The 17,404-nt window shown below is 41.1% G+C and overlaps 1 protein-coding gene across 4 annotated transcripts in view; it reads right to left on the reverse strand.

The window, feature by feature from the left end:
* Window positions 1–17,404, reverse strand: part of ZBED1 (zinc finger BED-type containing 1) — a 304,298-nt gene that overhangs the window by 169,691 nt on the left and 117,203 nt on the right. For 3 of the 4 annotated variants that reach the window (XM_039357786.1, XM_039357784.1, XM_039357787.1), the window contains one exon: window positions 9,467–9,568. The exons of the other annotated variant lie outside the window; for it this stretch is intronic. In XM_039357786.1, coding sequence (XP_039213720.1) covers window positions 9,467–9,568 — 102 coding nt within the window. The remainder of the gene's footprint in view (window positions 1–9,466; window positions 9,569–17,404) is intronic. 4 annotated transcript variants of the gene reach the window in all.

Genomic DNA, 17,404 nt, shown 5'->3' on the forward strand with positions numbered 1-17,404 from the left:
TCTTTGAAGTCTCCATCCAGCCGGGCAGTAATGAAAAGGGGGTGGAAGTGTAATGCCTGAGACTGTCGCTGAAAGAGGGGGTTGATTGGGTGGGGCTACTGGGGAACCCCTTAAAACCTTGAATCGGAGAGCTTGGATCCCAAGTCCTGTCTAGAACGCCTGCAACCATTTTCTCTTAATAAAGGATTCCTGTTGGAAGAATTATTCCAAGAGTTCTGTCTTCTTAAGATGCAAAGTGGGGTGGGTCCTTACAGGTCTGTAATTTCCTGGATCCATTTTTTTTCCTTTTTTGAAGATGGGGACTACATCAGCTCTTTTCCAGTCCTCCGGTAGTTCCCCAGTGCTCCAGGGTCTTTGAAAAATATAGTTCAGTCGTTCTGAGCTCACATCTGCCAGTTCCTTGAGAGCCTTGGCCCTGGTGATTTGAACTCGTCTAGGCTGGACAGGTGCTCACTTACCATTTTCTTGCCTATCTTAACTTGTGTTTCTATTCTGTTTTTATCACACTATTTTAGTTAGGTTGGTCTGTTTTTTCCCTTTGTGTAAGGACAGATGCAAAAAATGAGTTAAATAGTTCTGCTTTTCCCTGTTACTTGTCACCTTCTTGCCACTTTCACCCATTAATGAACCAATAATTTCCTTCACTTTTTTCTTGTTTTTGACATGTTGAAAGAAGCTTTTTTGTTATTTTTAACTATGGTCGCAATCCTTAGTTCATTTTGAGTCTTAGCTTTCCTTACTTCATCTTTGCAGGCTCAGGCTATTTGCTGATATTCTGACTTAGTTATGTGTCCCTCTTTCCACTTTTTATACTTGTCCTTTTTATCTTTCAATTTGTCAGAAAGTTCTTTATGCAGCCATGCCGGTTTCTTTTGAGAGCTGTTATTTTTCCTCTTTGTTGGTATTGTGCTAGACTGGGCTTTTATTATCTCATTTTTCAAAGTTTCCCAAGTTTCTTGAGTTGTTTTCCCCTTGAGGATTCTCATCCATGGAATCCTTCCCAAGCCCTCTCTAAGTTTATTGAAATTAGCTCTCTTAAAGTTCAAGACTCTAGTTTTTGTTTCCAGATCTCATTCCTTATTAATAATGAAATTGTAAAAATTCATCTCTCAGACTTAATCAGCAAAAGGCTACTAAGGTTTATTAGAAATAGTAACATTCGCTAAGAAATAAAGCAAAAAAAAAAAAACAACCCTTCTCCCCATTATAAAAAGATCTTTAATGTCTTGTCATTCAATCCTGGTCAAAAAGAAACCCCATTAATAGCTATCAGAAATCAAACAAATATATTTTAAACATGGTCAAATACATTGACTTCTGTTTACTTTTTAAAAAACTTTATCTTTATTCCTGTCAAGTAATGTCCTACAACTTGATTTTTTATAAATTTTTCTTTATCTTCTTTCAGGATCAACTTCATTAGTTTTGCACATCCCTCTTGTATATCCAAGATAAGCAAGCTTTGCAGATCATTATTTTGATTTATTATTTGTATGTCCCCTTTATTTTTATGATATTAGCTGGTCTCAAATGCAAATTTATTGTTACATTCTTTTCCATACCATTCTTGTAATCTGGCATTTTAAAATCCATTTTCAGATCCACAACATCTTTTTCCATATCACTTTTGTAATCTGGCATTTTTAAAAAATCCATTTTCAAATCCACATTTAAATCATCCTGAGTTTCATCTAGAAAGATCTGTTCTTTTTTATAGTTTCTGTTAGATCCATTTTTTTAGTATCAAACAAGTATCAAAGTTCTAAGTACAATCTTCCCAAAGAGCCTGAATGTATTCTATTGTCAAATAGGATAGCTCCATTGTATTAATGGATGTCTTCTCCTTTAATTGTAATCTTTAATTCTCTCTGTTTCCCTCTAGTCAATCTTCAAACTCCTTTATTATTATATATTTATTTTCCAATCAGCAAAACTTTCCCATGGACATTTTTGTACAGTTAATTTCAAAATCTTCATATATTCTACAGACCAATCAATTTAACATCAATATCTGGGAAGATCCTAGAAAAGATAATCAAAAAACAGATCAGTGAACACCTAGAAGCAAACAAAGTCATAATTAGTAGCCAATATGGGTTTGTTAAAAACAGGTCATGCCAAACCAATCTTACCTAATTCTTCGATAAAGTGACAAAACTAGAAGACCAGCAAAACGCAGTGGACATAGTATACTTAGATTTCAGTAAGGCATTTGACAAAGTAGACCACAATCTACTCCTAAGTAAGCTAGGAAAAGGTGGAATAGACAACATCTCCACCAGATGGACCTGTAGCTGGCTGATAAACTGTACTCAATGAGTAGTCCTCAATGGCATTACATCCACATGGAGAGAAGTAAGCAGTGGGGTACCACAAGGTTCTGTCTTAGGCCCAGTACTCTTCAATATCTTCATCATTGACTTAGATGAGGGAATAGAATGGGACCTCATCAAATTTGCAGATGACACCAAACTGACAGGAGTAGCCAACATCCCAGAAAACAAACTCAGGATCTAAAAAGATCTTGACAAACTTGAACAATGGGCCCTATCCAACAAAATGAGTTTCATTGTGGAAAAAAGCAAAGTCTTACATTTAAGTAAGAAAAACCAAAGGTACAGATTGGGTGAGACCTGGCTTAAAAACAGTAACTGTGAAAGTGATCTTGGAGTCCTAGCGGATGATCACTTGATATGAGCCAGCAGTGTGCAGCAGCAATCAAAAAAGCTAATACAATCCTGGGTTGTATAAACAGAGGCATAGAATCAAGATCATGTGAAAGTACCACTTTATAAAACCCTAGTAAGACCACACCTGAAATACTGCAGCCAATATTGGTCACCATATCACAAAAAAGATGTTGAGAGTTTGGAAAAAAAATTCAGAGAAGAGCAACTAAGATGATTAAAGGCCTGGAGACTAAAACATACAAAGAACAGCTGCAGGACTTGGGTTTGGCTAATCTAAAGAAAAAAGAAATAGGGGAGATATGATAGCAGTATTCCAGTATCTGAGGGGCTGCCACAAGGCAGAGGGGGCCAGGTTGTTCACCAAAGTACCAGAGGGAAGGACGAGAAACAATGGTTGGAAATTGGTCAAAGAGAGAAGCAACCTGGAATTAAGGAGAAACTTCCTGATAGTCTGGACAATCAACCAGTGAAACAGCTTACCCCCAGAAATCGTGGGCGCTTCATCACTGGAGATTTTAAAGAAAAGACTAGAAATTCACCTGTCTGAGATGGTATAGGTTCTCCTGCTTGAGCAGGAGGCTGGACTAGAAGACCTCCAAGGTCCCTTCCAGCTCTGTTCTGTTCTGTTCTGTTCTATTCTATTTTATTCTATTCTATTCTTCTGTAAAGTTTTAAATGGACTATAGGAAATATTCTTTCAAATCCATCCAGCCCCTTAACCTTCTAGAATCAATGTTCTAACCCAGGGCTATCAAACCGCAATGTCATGTGATGTGTCACAACGTATCACAACTTTTTTGCCATTGCTGGCAATGGGGTGAGCGAGGTTTCACTATGATGCATCCAGCCCATGGGCGGGCAGTTTGACATCCCTGTTCTAATCCCTTTTTGCTGTTTTCCAAAAATTAAAGTTTACTTTTTTAATCCTTGAACTCACATAAAAAGGACATTTTAGCAGTAGGATGAAAGTTGACTTAATATCCAGAAAATCATTAATAATCAACTTCAAAAAATAATTAAGAGAGGAAGTGGGAGAACCCTGTATCCGGGAAATTCCAGGGAGCCAATCTGTTAATCAGCTCCTTTTTTTGTTGAGATCATTAGCTTTCCATCTTCAGTCTGCCATTACTTTCCAAAATCTACTGGAACCAAGCTTATTTTTTTAAACTAATGTGTCATAAAAAATACCCAGTACCATAAATTATAGTATTATTTGCCGAGATTAACTGTAGAGAACTGAATGAGTAGAGTTAAAGTTAAAATTAATTTTAGTCTTGTACATGATTTTCTAAAATTCAGAAATTTTTGATAAAAGCACAAATCTAAAGCACAACTTACTATCAGAACTAAAAACAAGAAATACATTTGATCAAACTAAGCTTAAGTATTAGGGTATATGTAGGTACAATAAAAGAAGAAAAAAATGAAGAAATTACTAGCAGAAGAGTTACTTCCAATCAGAGCACATTATATTTCATTCTAAGTAGACCAATTATTTACACCGTTAGAAAACAAATATAAAGCAATGAATCTGTGTAATTCACTCTAAGAAACAAAGGGTATTTTATGACTGATTATATGGCAGGATTCAATCTGGTTCGGTGACTGGGACCAGCTTTGGGACTCATGTTGGAGTTCATCCTCAGCCCATCCTCACTGATTATGATGTAAATATATACTTGCATCAATAATTTAATAAACAAAGTGATAATAATCAGCAGCAGCATTAAGAACAGATATGGAACCAATGAATGAGAATATTTGTAGCTAGGGTTGCTTGTTTTCTTGCAGACGTTTCATTACCCTAACTAGGTAACTTCATCAGTGCTAGTAAGGAGTGCTGTTTGCTGTCAGTTTATATTCTTGCCTATCTGTGTGGCTGGGGGCAATCTTAGGGATTCTTTGGTTGGGCTATTTACTAATGGTTCTTTGGCAACTTCTTCTTTGAGGTATTGCTTATTTGATTATTGGTCTGAAGTTGACTTTGAGTTCATCTATGCTGATCTGAGTGCTGATTTACTGGTGGGGAGGTGCTGGAGACTTTTTCTCTTTTGGGTTGATTGATCGTCTCTTTTGCATAGTCTATAGATTATGTGTCTACCAATGGCTGATTTGTCAAGAGTGCCAGGGTTCTAGAAATTCCCTGACATTTTTGGATTTGACCTGGTTTAGGATTGTCACATTTTCCCAGTTGAAACTATGGTTAAATCTGTCTACATGTTGTGAAATTAAAGAAATTTTCATCATGCCTTTTCTGCCAGTTGGTGTTCATGGATGCGCTCTGCCAGTCTTCTGCCTGTTTGTCCTACATAGTGGTTCTTGCAGTTCTTACATTGTATGTTGTAGATGACTCCTGTTTTTTTCTTCTGAGGTTGCTGGGTCTTTTGGTTTGCTTAGGATGTTTTGAAGGGCATTAGTTGGCTTTTGTGCTATGCTGATTCCAGGTGGTTGTAAAAGTCCACTGCTTCTCATCCACAATGTTCTTCTTTGGCAATTTGGCCTTTCTTAGTGAGTTCACTGAGGGTTCTCTTGATCTGGTTGTCTAGTTTTTGTATTTTATTGATGTTCACAGGGATACAGGTTTCTTTGTCCTCCAGTATTTCTTTTGTTTTTTGTTAGTATTACACTCTGGCCATAATCATTATTTGTCTGCAGGTAGGATGATGATAGTCTGGTCCTTTTTTAGGTTTCTGAGGGCTATTCTGTCCTGTTGTAAATTGATTCTGTTTCTGTCATCTTCTGATCTGTGGAATGATGCTTTGTTTAATATTTTCTTACACCTCTGTGGAGAGTTTGGTGGTTTGTCCCACTATGTAGGACAAACAGGAAGAAGACTGGCAGGATGTATCCATGAATACCAACAGGCAGTCAAAAGGCATGACGAAAATTCTTTAATTTCACAACATATTTAACCATAGTTTCAATTGGGAAAATGTGACAATCGTAAACCAGACTAAATCCCAAAAAGCCAGGAAATTTTTAGAAGTCTGACACTCTGACAAATCAGCCATCAATAGACACATAGACATTAACAACATCTATAAACTATGCAAAAGAGACAATCAAATAGCCCAAAAGAGAAAAAGACTCCAGCACCTCCCCACCAGTAATCAGCACTCAAATCAGCATAGATTAACTCCAAGGTCAACTTCAAACCAAGTCAAATAAGCAATACCCCAATGAAGAAGCTGCCAAAGGACCATTAGTAAATAGCCCAACCAAAGAATCCCTAATTATTATTATTATTATGGATCATCGCACAGTCAACCAGATGTTCAGACTGGATTTGGCATTTTGTCTACCTATCCAGTCCTTACCCAGGACCTGGGATAGGCAGATGTGGATGTTCCGTCGTAGGATGGAAGCAGTTCCTAGTAAGGCCGCCTTTTGCAATTGACTAACAGCGAATTTGTCAATGTCAATGGTGTTCAAGTGGTGCTCCAGTTGTTTTGGGATTGCACCCAAGGAGCCTATCACTATTGGTACTACCCTTGCTTGCTTTTGCCACAATCTTTCTATTTCTATTTGTAGGTCTTTGTATTTTGTTACCTTCTCCAGTTCTTTCTCGTCTATTCTGCTGTCTCCAGGCACTGCCACGTCCACTATCCAGACTTTTTTGTCTTTCTTATCGACAATTGTTAAGTCTGGGGTGTTATGTTGCAGGTGCTTGTCTGTTTGAATTCTGAAATCCCAGAGCAGTTTAATTTTATCATTTTCTATGAATTTCTCTATTTTATCATCCCAACAGTTTTTGCTTACAGGCAAATGATATTTTTTGCAGATCTTCCAATGCACCATTGTTGCTACTTTGTCATGCCGCTGCTTGTAGTCAGTTTGTGAAATCTTCTTGCAACAGCTTACCAGGTGGTCCACTGTTTCTTCAGCTTCTTTGCATAGGCGGCACTTACTGTCTTTTGCTGTCTTCTCAATTTTGACTTTATATGCATTTGTCCTTAAGGCTTGGTCTTGTGCAGCCAGAATTAGTCCCTCGGTCTCTTTCTTCAATTTTCCTGCTCTTAGCCATTGCCAGGTCTTGTTATTATCTGCTTTCCCAGCTATTTTTTTAATGTATTGGCCATGTAGTGCTTTGTCTTCCCATGCCTCTATTCCAGTGATCCTCAACCTTTCTAATGCCGTGACCCCATAATACAGTTCCCCATGTTGTGGTGACCCCCAAGTGGGTGTGGCCACCAATAAGAGGGAGTAGGACAGCTAGGGAAAAGGGAAAAAATGGCGGACAGCATGGTTTGGTGACCCCCGTGAAATGGTCATTCGACCCCAAATGGGATCCCGACCCACAGGTTGAGAACCACTGCTCTATTCTGTTCTTCATTTGGTCTTTCTTGTAGGCCAGTTTGGTCTCTCCAGTAGTCAGTAAGCCTTCCTGATATACTAATTTCAGTGCATCTTCATCATTGTTCTTCAGATATTCTTCCAAAGCCATTTTTTCTTCTTCAACCATCTGATGTACTTGTAGCATTCCACGCCCACCTATTTGCCTTGGTAGATAAAGTCTGTCAATGTCACTGCGTGGATGAAGGGCATGATTCATTGTCATTATTTTTCTGGTCTGCCTATCCATTGCTTTTAGTTCTGCTTGAGTCCAGTCCACTATTCCAGCTGTGTACCTAATGACTGGAATTGCCCAGGTGTTGATTGCCTTTATGGTATTTCCTCCATTGAGTTTGGACTTTAAGATCTTCTTCACTCTCTTGATATATTCACCTCTAATCTTTTTCTTGACTTCAGTGTGCTTGATGTTGTCAGCTTGAAGGATTATTATTATTATTATTATTATTATTATTATTATTATTATTATTATTATTATTATTATTTCATGTGCTATATAAATAGTACATAAAGACACTATCACTTTCCATAATCCCCCCAAAAATGGGTAGGAACTGTCAGTGAGGGTAGTTGTAAGACTGGAATCTGAGAAAGGAAAGGAAGCTGTTCAAAATTAGCAAAGAAAAAAATATAAACATTTAAACTAAAACTCATAAGGCCTAAATTTACCAGCTAGAAAATCTAGAAAGAACAAATTCAAAGTTCTGGACACTCCACCTTAACAAACTCATTAATAATTGAAGATCAAAGTTTGTTTTGTCCTTCTGGTAATCTTAATGGTAGTAGTAACAGCTTTAGACAGCAAAAAGCAAGATTACATGAGGAATAATACATATGTCCATTTGTTTATTAAAGCAAGAAGAAAGAAAATCAATGAAAGTGAAGGGCTTTTCAATTTAAAAAATAGATCATGCAATATTATTAGATATTTTGCTTATTTATTATTATTTAAAAAGCAGCATAAAGTTGGTTCTTGAAACAAAATGCAAGCCTGAAAATGCATACAGGTAGTCACTTAACAACCATACAACATTATGACAGACCTCCCCAGAACTACTTATAAGCTAGTTTTGAAATTCCAGTGGCCACTTCCCCAAACTCATGTGATTATATTTTGGGTGCCTGTTTCCATTTACAGTTGTTTGCAGGGTCCTATTTTCATGTGATCCCAATTTATGACTTTTTTTGCCAGTGTTTAGTTTCACTTTCCAGAAAAAAATGCCCATCAGCTACAATGGATTTGCTTAACAATTGCCATGCTCACTTAATAACTGCTGCAAAAAAGTGTTTAAAACTAGGCAAAGTTATGTGGCAACCTACTTAATGAACAATATGACTTACAACCACAATTCTGGGTTCAATTACAGTTGTTAAGTTGAGGACTACTGTATTGAGGCCAGTCAAATTTTATTAGGACAAATTATTTTTCAGGCTACAGTACTAAATATTCATATGTTGAGTAAATCAGAAACAAAAAAGAGGCAATGTAGCCATGAAATACAATCTATATGATATACATTACTCACTTTAAATCAGCTACATTATGCTTCAAAAACATTTGAGAGTTTTAATATTTTATTGCTTTGAGGTTTATTTACATGGCCAAACTTGATTTGCTGCAATTAAATCAATGAATCATGAACTTTTGTCTGTAAGATTCCATAATGCATAATTTAGAATATATGTTTGTACAAACTGTGTGCAATATCTGTGGATCACATTGCAGGAAAAGTAAATACTTGACTGGAGTTACCATAATACTAATCAATTATAGATGGCCATATGGCTTTTATGCTTTGGACTGGTAGTTTCTCCCAAAGTAATTTCAGGAGAAGCCTGATAGCACCTTTCTGACTAACACATTTTAGTAAAAAGCAGAAGCTTTCATAATCAGCAGTTCATTTATTAGATACTTTCTAACTAAAGGAAGAAAAGGTGGATTTTTTCAATCATCTACTAAAAACCTTTCTTCCCACAATGCTAAGATAATTTCATGTTCCATTTTGACATAAATTTAAAGTTTCACATTAGCATACATTACAGCTACCAGTATTTAAATACCTCAAAAACTAAACAAGCAAACAAAAAAATGAAGATTTGCAAAAACAGTATCATTTTTTAAAAATATTATACAATTGTGAATTTTAAGAAAAACATGCAGGATATTAATTATCTGAAATAAGCTAAACATAACTGATACAATTATTCCTACATGTTTATTTAAAACTGAGAACAGTCTAAGAAATGACAAAAAATAGTGCGGGGAAAGTATTTAATTGCATAAGAGTTTTAGCATAAAAAGGTTGTTACTAGTGACATAATAAGCTGCTAGGGCTATAAACAATTTTTATTCAAGAAACATCATGTATTTGAATAGATGAATATCATACCAAAATAAATAAATAAATAATGAAATAAAAACTCACCATTATTGATCAGGACATGAAGTGGACAATTCTTTGCCTTAAACTCTTTAACAAATTGATATATGGACTTCATAGAAGCCAAATCACAGTATAAAAATTCCACTGAAGGAGAGAGGAAAACAATTACAGATCACTGACAAGCAAAATAAAATTGCATATATATATATATATATATATATTCAGTAAAAAAGGAAAGCGATCACCAGGAAGTAAAACACCAAGGTTTTAATAAATAAAATCAAGCTTTCGATGGCTAATATCTGCCATCATCGTCAGGATACAAGCCAGTCAGTGAGGAAACCTGCTTATAAGCATAGCCACACCTAAACTCTACGCATGGACCTTGTAACAGGTCCAGGCCGACTAATCCTTGCTTCACTTACAGCCTTCAGTGATTCTTTCTCATAGCCCTTACTTACATCCACACAACCACCCACTTCCTCCCTCCCTTTAGTTCCTGAGTCATATAGGCAACGTGTGTTTCTCAAAATTAAAGGGTCCTCTGCACTATTGAATTGATTCTTCTTTCTGTGTTCCTTGGGACGTTTCTCTCCTCCACTCCTCCGGCACGCATCGCACTCATTTGCATTCTTCAATCCTGTCACTCCTTCAATCCCCCCACAATCCTTGCCACCAATCTCATCCACAATTTTATTTCCCCCCACTGTTCCCAGCATATCGCATCCTCCATGCTCCTCCTTCATGCCACCTGGTGCGACTCTCAATCCGGTTGCCTCTCTTTCAGTCTTCTGTAACGCCGCTCTCCGGGAGCTCGTGACCACCCCCATAATGGGGCGGCTGTAAGTATTGATCTTCTGTACATCCATTGAAGGCATGTCTCTGTCTCGGTGGCTCTGATCAGTGTGGCCGCCTAGAAAAGGTGTTATTCTGCCATCGCTCATGGTAGGTGTTGCCTTTTTTGAATTCCTATCCATTTCCAAGGCGCCAGCGACCAGATGCGTTGTAGCGGGGGCACCATTGGGGACAATGGAGCCGATATAGTCACTGGGGTAGTGAGTTTGTTTTGTGTTGATTGGGACACTTGTTGTTCTTATTCTTGAGTATTGGGTACAATGCAAGGAGGTGTCTGGGGCATCCGAGGATGGGCTACTAATATCAACAAATTTCTTAATTGACGGCGGATGTACACACGAATCGTTAACTAAAGGGGGTCTAGATTGTAGATGTCTCTCTTCTTTGTTGCCAGTTTCATCTAATGGACACCCAGAGTTTTTGTTACTCAGATGTTTTTTCCCAGGTCATCTACGCATTTCCCATGCCTTCATGGTCTGATATGCCGGGCGTAGGTCCACATGTCGATTGATTGACATGCTGTCTGAGAACCAGGCTTCTTTGAGTAACTTACCACTCTTGGAGGTGTCACTGGCAACCACCTTACATCGTCAAAATTAAATTTATGACCAAACTCCTCCATGTGAGTCAGTATTTGGGAGTACTGCTCACCTCTTCTTATTGCCAGCTTGTGTTCCTGCATTCTTGTTCCGACCCTTTTGGAAGTTTCTCCCACATAATTGCCTGGACAGTCATTACAGTTAATCCTGTAAACGACTCCAGATCTCTCAACTATGGGGAGTGGGTCCTTTGGTCTCATAATGCAGGAACGCAACGTCCGGTCAGGTCTATGTACAACCCTTACACTATAGGGTGCCAATAGTCTGGTGGTGGCTTCCGAGACGTTGCTAATGTAAGGGAGGGTAGTACGAGTCGTCTGTGATGGTGCCATCCCACTTGATGGATTTTGGGATGGTTTGGACAGAGTACTGTGGCGTCTGATGAATTTCATGGTGTACCCATTGTACCTACAGAGACGGAGGAGATGTTTTCTTTCCTCCATCCTAGCTTCGGCTGTACTGCAGTGGGAGTCCACCCTCTTAAAGAGGGTTCTAATGCAGCTGACTTTGTGGGCCACCGGGTGATTGCTGTTGTAGTGCAAAATTCTATCGGTGTGCGTGGGTTTGCGATAGACCCGGGTGGTTAAGGTCCCATCTGGCTGGCGTTGGACTAAGACATCAAGAAATGCCAGCCTACCCTGATACTCCTCCTCCTCCGTAAATTGCAGATCCACGCACACCGAATTAAGTGAGTCCACAAAGTCAGCTTTTTGACTCCTCTTAATTATGACGAACGTGTCGTCAACGTAGCGGGCCCAGAACTTTGGGCAGTATTGGGTCATCGCTACGTGTTCCAACTGCTGCAATACAGCCTCAGCAATAACACTTGAAATAGGTGACCCCATGGGGGTGCCCTTTATTTGCTCATACATTGTGCCCTGAAACGTAAAATACGTTTTGAGGCAAAGGACTAGAAGGTCCACAAGGTCATCAGAGCGGAGTGAATCCTGGTAATGTCCTGGTCCTCTGCGGCTCAAAAGATCTTTGATCGTCGCAATGGCCAGGTCCTGTGGGATAAAGGTGAAGAGGGAGATGACGTCAAACGACACCATCACCTTGTCATCCTCTATCCTCAAAGTTCTTATCCTACTCAGGAATTCCTCCGCAGATCTTACCGTGGTCTGGTTGTCTGCGACCAGGTGGCCAATGCGGTGGCTTAGCCATTTGGCCAATTCTGATGTGGGGGTACCCCTAAATGCTACAATAGGGCGGAGGGGAACCCCTTCCTTGTGGACCTTGGGTAAGCCATAAAATCTAGCGGCCGCTGTGTCGCTAGGGCGTATCCTTGCAATGGTTTCATCATCTAGTCTTTTGCCTCGTTTCAGGGCATTGAGCACTTTATTGACCCGGTTCTGTTGAGGTGTGTGAGGAAGTTGTCCAGTTTTTCTTTCCCATGTGGCCAGATTATGAAGGTGTCGTCTACGTATCTGAGCCAGAGTTTGGGTTTGTGATCCAATTTTTCTAGAGCTTGGGTTTCAAAGTGTTCCATGTAGAGGTTTGCAATGACAGGTGAGAGGGGTGATCCCATGGGTGCTCCTTCTGTTTGTTTGTATTTTTGTCCATTATATACTTCCTCACACACCTCAACAACCTACACCCCAAAATACAGTTCACCATGGAAACAGAAGCTAACAACCAACTTCCCTTCCTGGATGTCTTAGTCTACAAGAAATCCAATGGCTCCTTAGGACACACCATCTACCAGAAGAAAACACACACAAACCGCTATCTGCACGCTCTCTCACACCACCACCCAGCACAGATCAACTCTGTAGCCAAGACACTCATCTCCAGAACAAAACGCTTAGCTGACGAACAACACCTAAAACCCGAACTACACACTCTCACCAATGTACTAACATCCAATGGATTCCATAGAAATAAGATTACAAACCTAATCCAAAAAGAAACCCCCACTAAAATCCAAGACAAAGAACAAGAAAACGGCAAAGCCCTCCTCCCATACATAAAAGGCACCACAGACAGAATCAGTAAGATCCTCCATAAACACAACATCAAAACAGCATTCTGCACAAACAGAAAAATATCCACCATCCTTAGAAACCCCAAAGATAAAATTGACTTAGAAAATCAAGGAGTATATGAAATCCCATGCACTGCTTGTCCCACCACATACATCGGACAAACCAACAGAAGAATAAGTGCACGCATTGAAGAACATAAGAACTCAGTCAAAAAAGAGGAACCAACATCTTCCCTGGTCCAACACCTTAAAGCCACAGGACATGAAATTGACTTTAAAAATACCAGAACCATTGCCAAAAGTGAACATTTTAATAACAGAATAATCAGAGAAGCCATCGAGATAGAAAAACGCCCACACAGAATGAACAAGCGAGATGATACCTCCCGCCTACCAGCCATTTGGAAACCCGCCCTTATTGACAAACGACTCCCTAACACAAAAAATGATACCAGACCCACACTCACAAAAACCACACAGGATGTCACCACCACACATCCACGCAAAAAACAAACCCAAAGCCACACCGATGATGAGGCACGACCACAAACCAGAAGCCAGACCACAGCTGCATCATTAGCCACTTTAAACCCCTCCAATCCATACATGAAGCAAACTGACACCCTCCATGAAGATGAGGCACGACCACGAACGCGAAGCCAAAAAATAGCAAGGCAGCCCAAAATCTTAAACCCCCCTGCAACTCAGACTAACCTGAGCACAACCAAACAGAACACTCCCCCAGCCAATCAGAGCACAGCCAACCCCCCAGCCAATCAGAGCACAGCCAACAGCCAATCAGAGCACAGCCACACCCCTAACCAATCAGAACACACCTCCACCCAATCAGAACACAGCCAAGCTCCCACCCAATCAGTTCATACCCCCACTGGCAGTTAAAAGGAAGAAACAGCTAAGACCACACATTGCTCCTCGAAGCACAAAGCTGAAAGCACCAGCCTGAAGATGACGAATGGGACTTCGTCGAAACGTCGCCAAGACACTTCCAATTTTACGCGGGAGAAAACCCGAACAACCAAAGACCTACATACAAACACCCGCGAAAACCTCAGAACACACACACACACACACACACACACACACACACACACACATATATATATATAAACAGACACAATTTATAAAATTATAAATTATATGATTATACAATTTTCAAATTTATTTGAAATGTTTATTTGTAGCCTTCCAATATTTCTGCAGCATGAAGTAGTGTATTTCTTCAGGATGTGTTTCAGTTTTTTCTTTAAATTTTATATTTTACATTTTATAAATTGTTTTACATTGTAAGCTATGCAAAATCGTCATGGAATTGATCATTTTGAAATCTAATGAAATAAATAATAGTTCCAAGGTCCCATTTTAAAGATTCAGGGATATGTCTTCCCTTATAGGTAGCTTTAACAAGAAACATTTGTCTGTTTGAGTTACTACAGTAATCAAAGTAATATATATTTTGCCAATTTGATCTTACTGATAGACAAATCTGTGTTTGGGTGAATCAGCACTACAGAAACTGTTTGATTTGGTATTTATATTAGAGGAACCATTGGAGAAAAGTCCAAACTATTACAAAGGATAGAAAAATTTGGAGAAGTAGCAGGATTGAAGATAAACACGAGAAAAAAAGTTATAGTGAAGAATCTCATAGATAAGCAAAAAAAAATCAACTGTCAGAAAAAATAGGTCTCCAGATAATGAAGAAAGTTAAATACTTGGGAATATATCTAACAGCAAGATGTGCAACAATAAAAGAAGACAACTTATACTAAATTACTAAAGCAAATAAAACTGGACTTGGAAAAATGGAAAAACTTACAATTATCAATGTTAGGAAGAATAGCTACTGTGAAAATGAATATTTTACCAAAATTACTTTTCCTATTTCAAACAGTACCTATAAAAATACAGAAATTTTTGAGGATTTCCGGTCCTGCGCGGTAGTGACTGGTCGCAAGCTTGCAGACTGCCGCATCCCTATGGCTAACTTTCATCCTGCCTGGAGACCCTAATGCAGGGCTTTTCAACCTTTTCACCCATTGTACCACTTTTAGGATAAGGCAATATCTGAGTACCACCAGTCGCCCAGTAAGGTGTCAAAAATTTGATGACCCCCCCCAAAAAAGGAGAAAAATGATAAAGTACAGGTAGTCCTCGACTTACAATAATTCGCTTAGTGACTGTTTGAAGTTATAACAACACTGAAAAAAGTGACTTATAACCATTTTTCACACTTATGACTGTTGCAGCATCCCCAGGGTCATATGATCACCTTCTGCAACTTTTTGACAAATAAAGTCATTGGCCAAGGGGGCGTGGCCAGCTCATCACTCAGGTTGCAGAGTGCCTGCGGGGGGGATCCGTGGGTCTCTGGTGGAGGGGGTGGAACAGGCATGGGAGCCTTCCTTTCCTCCCTCTCTCCCTCCCATTGTCCATTCTTTCCTTCCTTTCTTCCTTCCCTCCCTCTTTGTCTCTTTCTCCTTCCCTCCTTCCTTTCTTCCCTCTCTTTGTCCCTTACCTCCCTCCCTCATTGTCCCTTCCTTCCTTCCTTCCTTCCTTCCTTCCTTCCTTCCTTCCTTCCTTCCCTTTGTACCTTCCTTCCTTCCCTCCCTAACTTCCATTGTTCCTTCCCTCCTTTCTTCTTTCCCTCTCTCATTGTCCCTTACTTCTCTCCCTCTTTGTCCCTTACTTCCTCCCCCCTCCGTGCCCAGGAAGGGACAAGCGGAGGGGGACAGGCTGCCCGCGTGGCTGGTGGCTGTGCTGCCGGTGGCCATGGTGACATGCCAAACCTGCCTGTGCACACGCAGAGGCAGAGGCAGAGGCAGAGGAGAGCTCTGCCCAGCTCACTTGCTCGTGCTTCGCCAGAAAACATGCTGCTTGCTAATTTAGAAGAAGCGCCAGGATCAGCGCCGGGCTACAGTTGATTCACACTTCTGCTAAATTAGCAAGCGGCAAGTTTTCCAGCAAAGCGCGAGCAAGTGAGCTGGGCAGGAGCTGCACGTCTGGGCTGCTCTGTAGAAGTACAGCTCAGCTGTAGCTGCACATGCCGATCCTGGGCTCTTGCCCAGCTCACTTGCTTGCGTGAGCGAGAGGGCAGGGGCGCAAATCGGCATATGCTCAGAAACGCCAATCTCGTGCTCCTGCTTATCTCGCTTGCAGAAACAAAATTTAGAAGACAAGGAAAGGCGTCAAAAGCTGTTGATAGAAAGCAAGTGGAAAGCAAGCAAGTGAGCTGGGCAGGAGCACGGAATCGGCGTTTCTGAGCACACTCTGATTCGCGCCCCTTCATTCTTCTGAAGGAAGAATTTTAGGGGGCGTTGAAAGTGAGACAGTCTTAGGGCTGTATTAAGACATAGATGGCTGCATAAGGAGAGTGGAAGGGATGCGAATTCAGGGTGGAGCAAAAAACATGGGGGAAGGTGTTAGGAAATAAGCACCAAGGTACATGGTGCCTTGCAAGGGATTCCCGAGTGTTCCGTAATTGTTTTTCCTCTCTCCTCTGCACGAGAAAAACGGCGTAAATCTGAAACCAGGTGTTCCTGTGAGGTGGCGCAGGAGGTCCTTGGGAAAGACGAGGACAAGCTTGGTGTTTCCTCTCTCCCAATCCCCTTCCTCTTCTTCATCCCCTGCCCTGGCCTGCCTGTGATCTTAGCTCACAGCTCCGTGGATTTTCATTGCCTAGCCTAGCCAAACTTTCTTCCACCCGCCCCGTTCCCGGGAGTGGGAGCACCAAGGAGGTACGGCAGAAAAACATGAAGGTGAGAAGTAAAAAACAAAACAATCGTGGAGTTCCAGCCAGTAGAGGCTTGGCAACCCGGCTGCTGAGAAACAGAAGAGCGCAAAGCTGAGGAGAAGATGATGGCGGTTTCTTCCCAAAGGGGGCTCCTTTTCTCCACCACTTCCCCTGGTTTTGTGGGGGGGGGGTTCTTGTCTCTGACGCTGACAGGTGCTCCTTCAAGACTGCCGTGAACTTTCTCAGCCCCTTTGCTTCTCCCCCCGCTTTCGTGAGGATTGTGGCACCCTTGGGAAGCTAATCATGCTTTGAACTGTAGGAGAGGAGGAGTCCCTTCCTCCTTCCCTCCCTCTCTTCCTGTCAAGCCCCTGCAGGCTCGACATGAACGGGCGGGGGAAGGGTCAAGGATGACGTGCGGGGCGGCAAAGGAGACCAGCGGCCCGCATCGTTCTACCTGGCAGCGTGGGTGTCAGCTCTGTGGGCGTCCGACTTCTGGCTGCAGAACAGATGGCGAGGCCATGTGGGCATCCACACCAACAGCTGAGCGGCTCCTACTCTTAGCCGCCAAACTGCTGATGGGCGCAAGACCACGGCAGGGAGCCAAGGGACAATGGCGCAGCCTGAAGCTTAAAGGCTCTGTCTCCCAGCCGCCAAACAGCTGATGAATGCGAGGCCTGGACCACAGCCGAATGGTGCAGGGACGCTCACGGACTGGAAGGCTGCAGCGCAGCAGCTCCCAATGTCCCTTTCTTCCATTGTCCTCTGCTGCACCGCCCAGACCTCAGCCTGGT

This window comes from Crotalus tigris, unplaced genomic scaffold (assembly GCF_016545835.1).
Source record: "Crotalus tigris isolate CLP2741 ecotype Arizona unplaced genomic scaffold, ASM1654583v1 scf7180000018945.517086, whole genome shotgun sequence".
NCBI classification, from domain to species: Eukaryota; Metazoa; Chordata; class Lepidosauria; order Squamata; family Viperidae; genus Crotalus; species Crotalus tigris.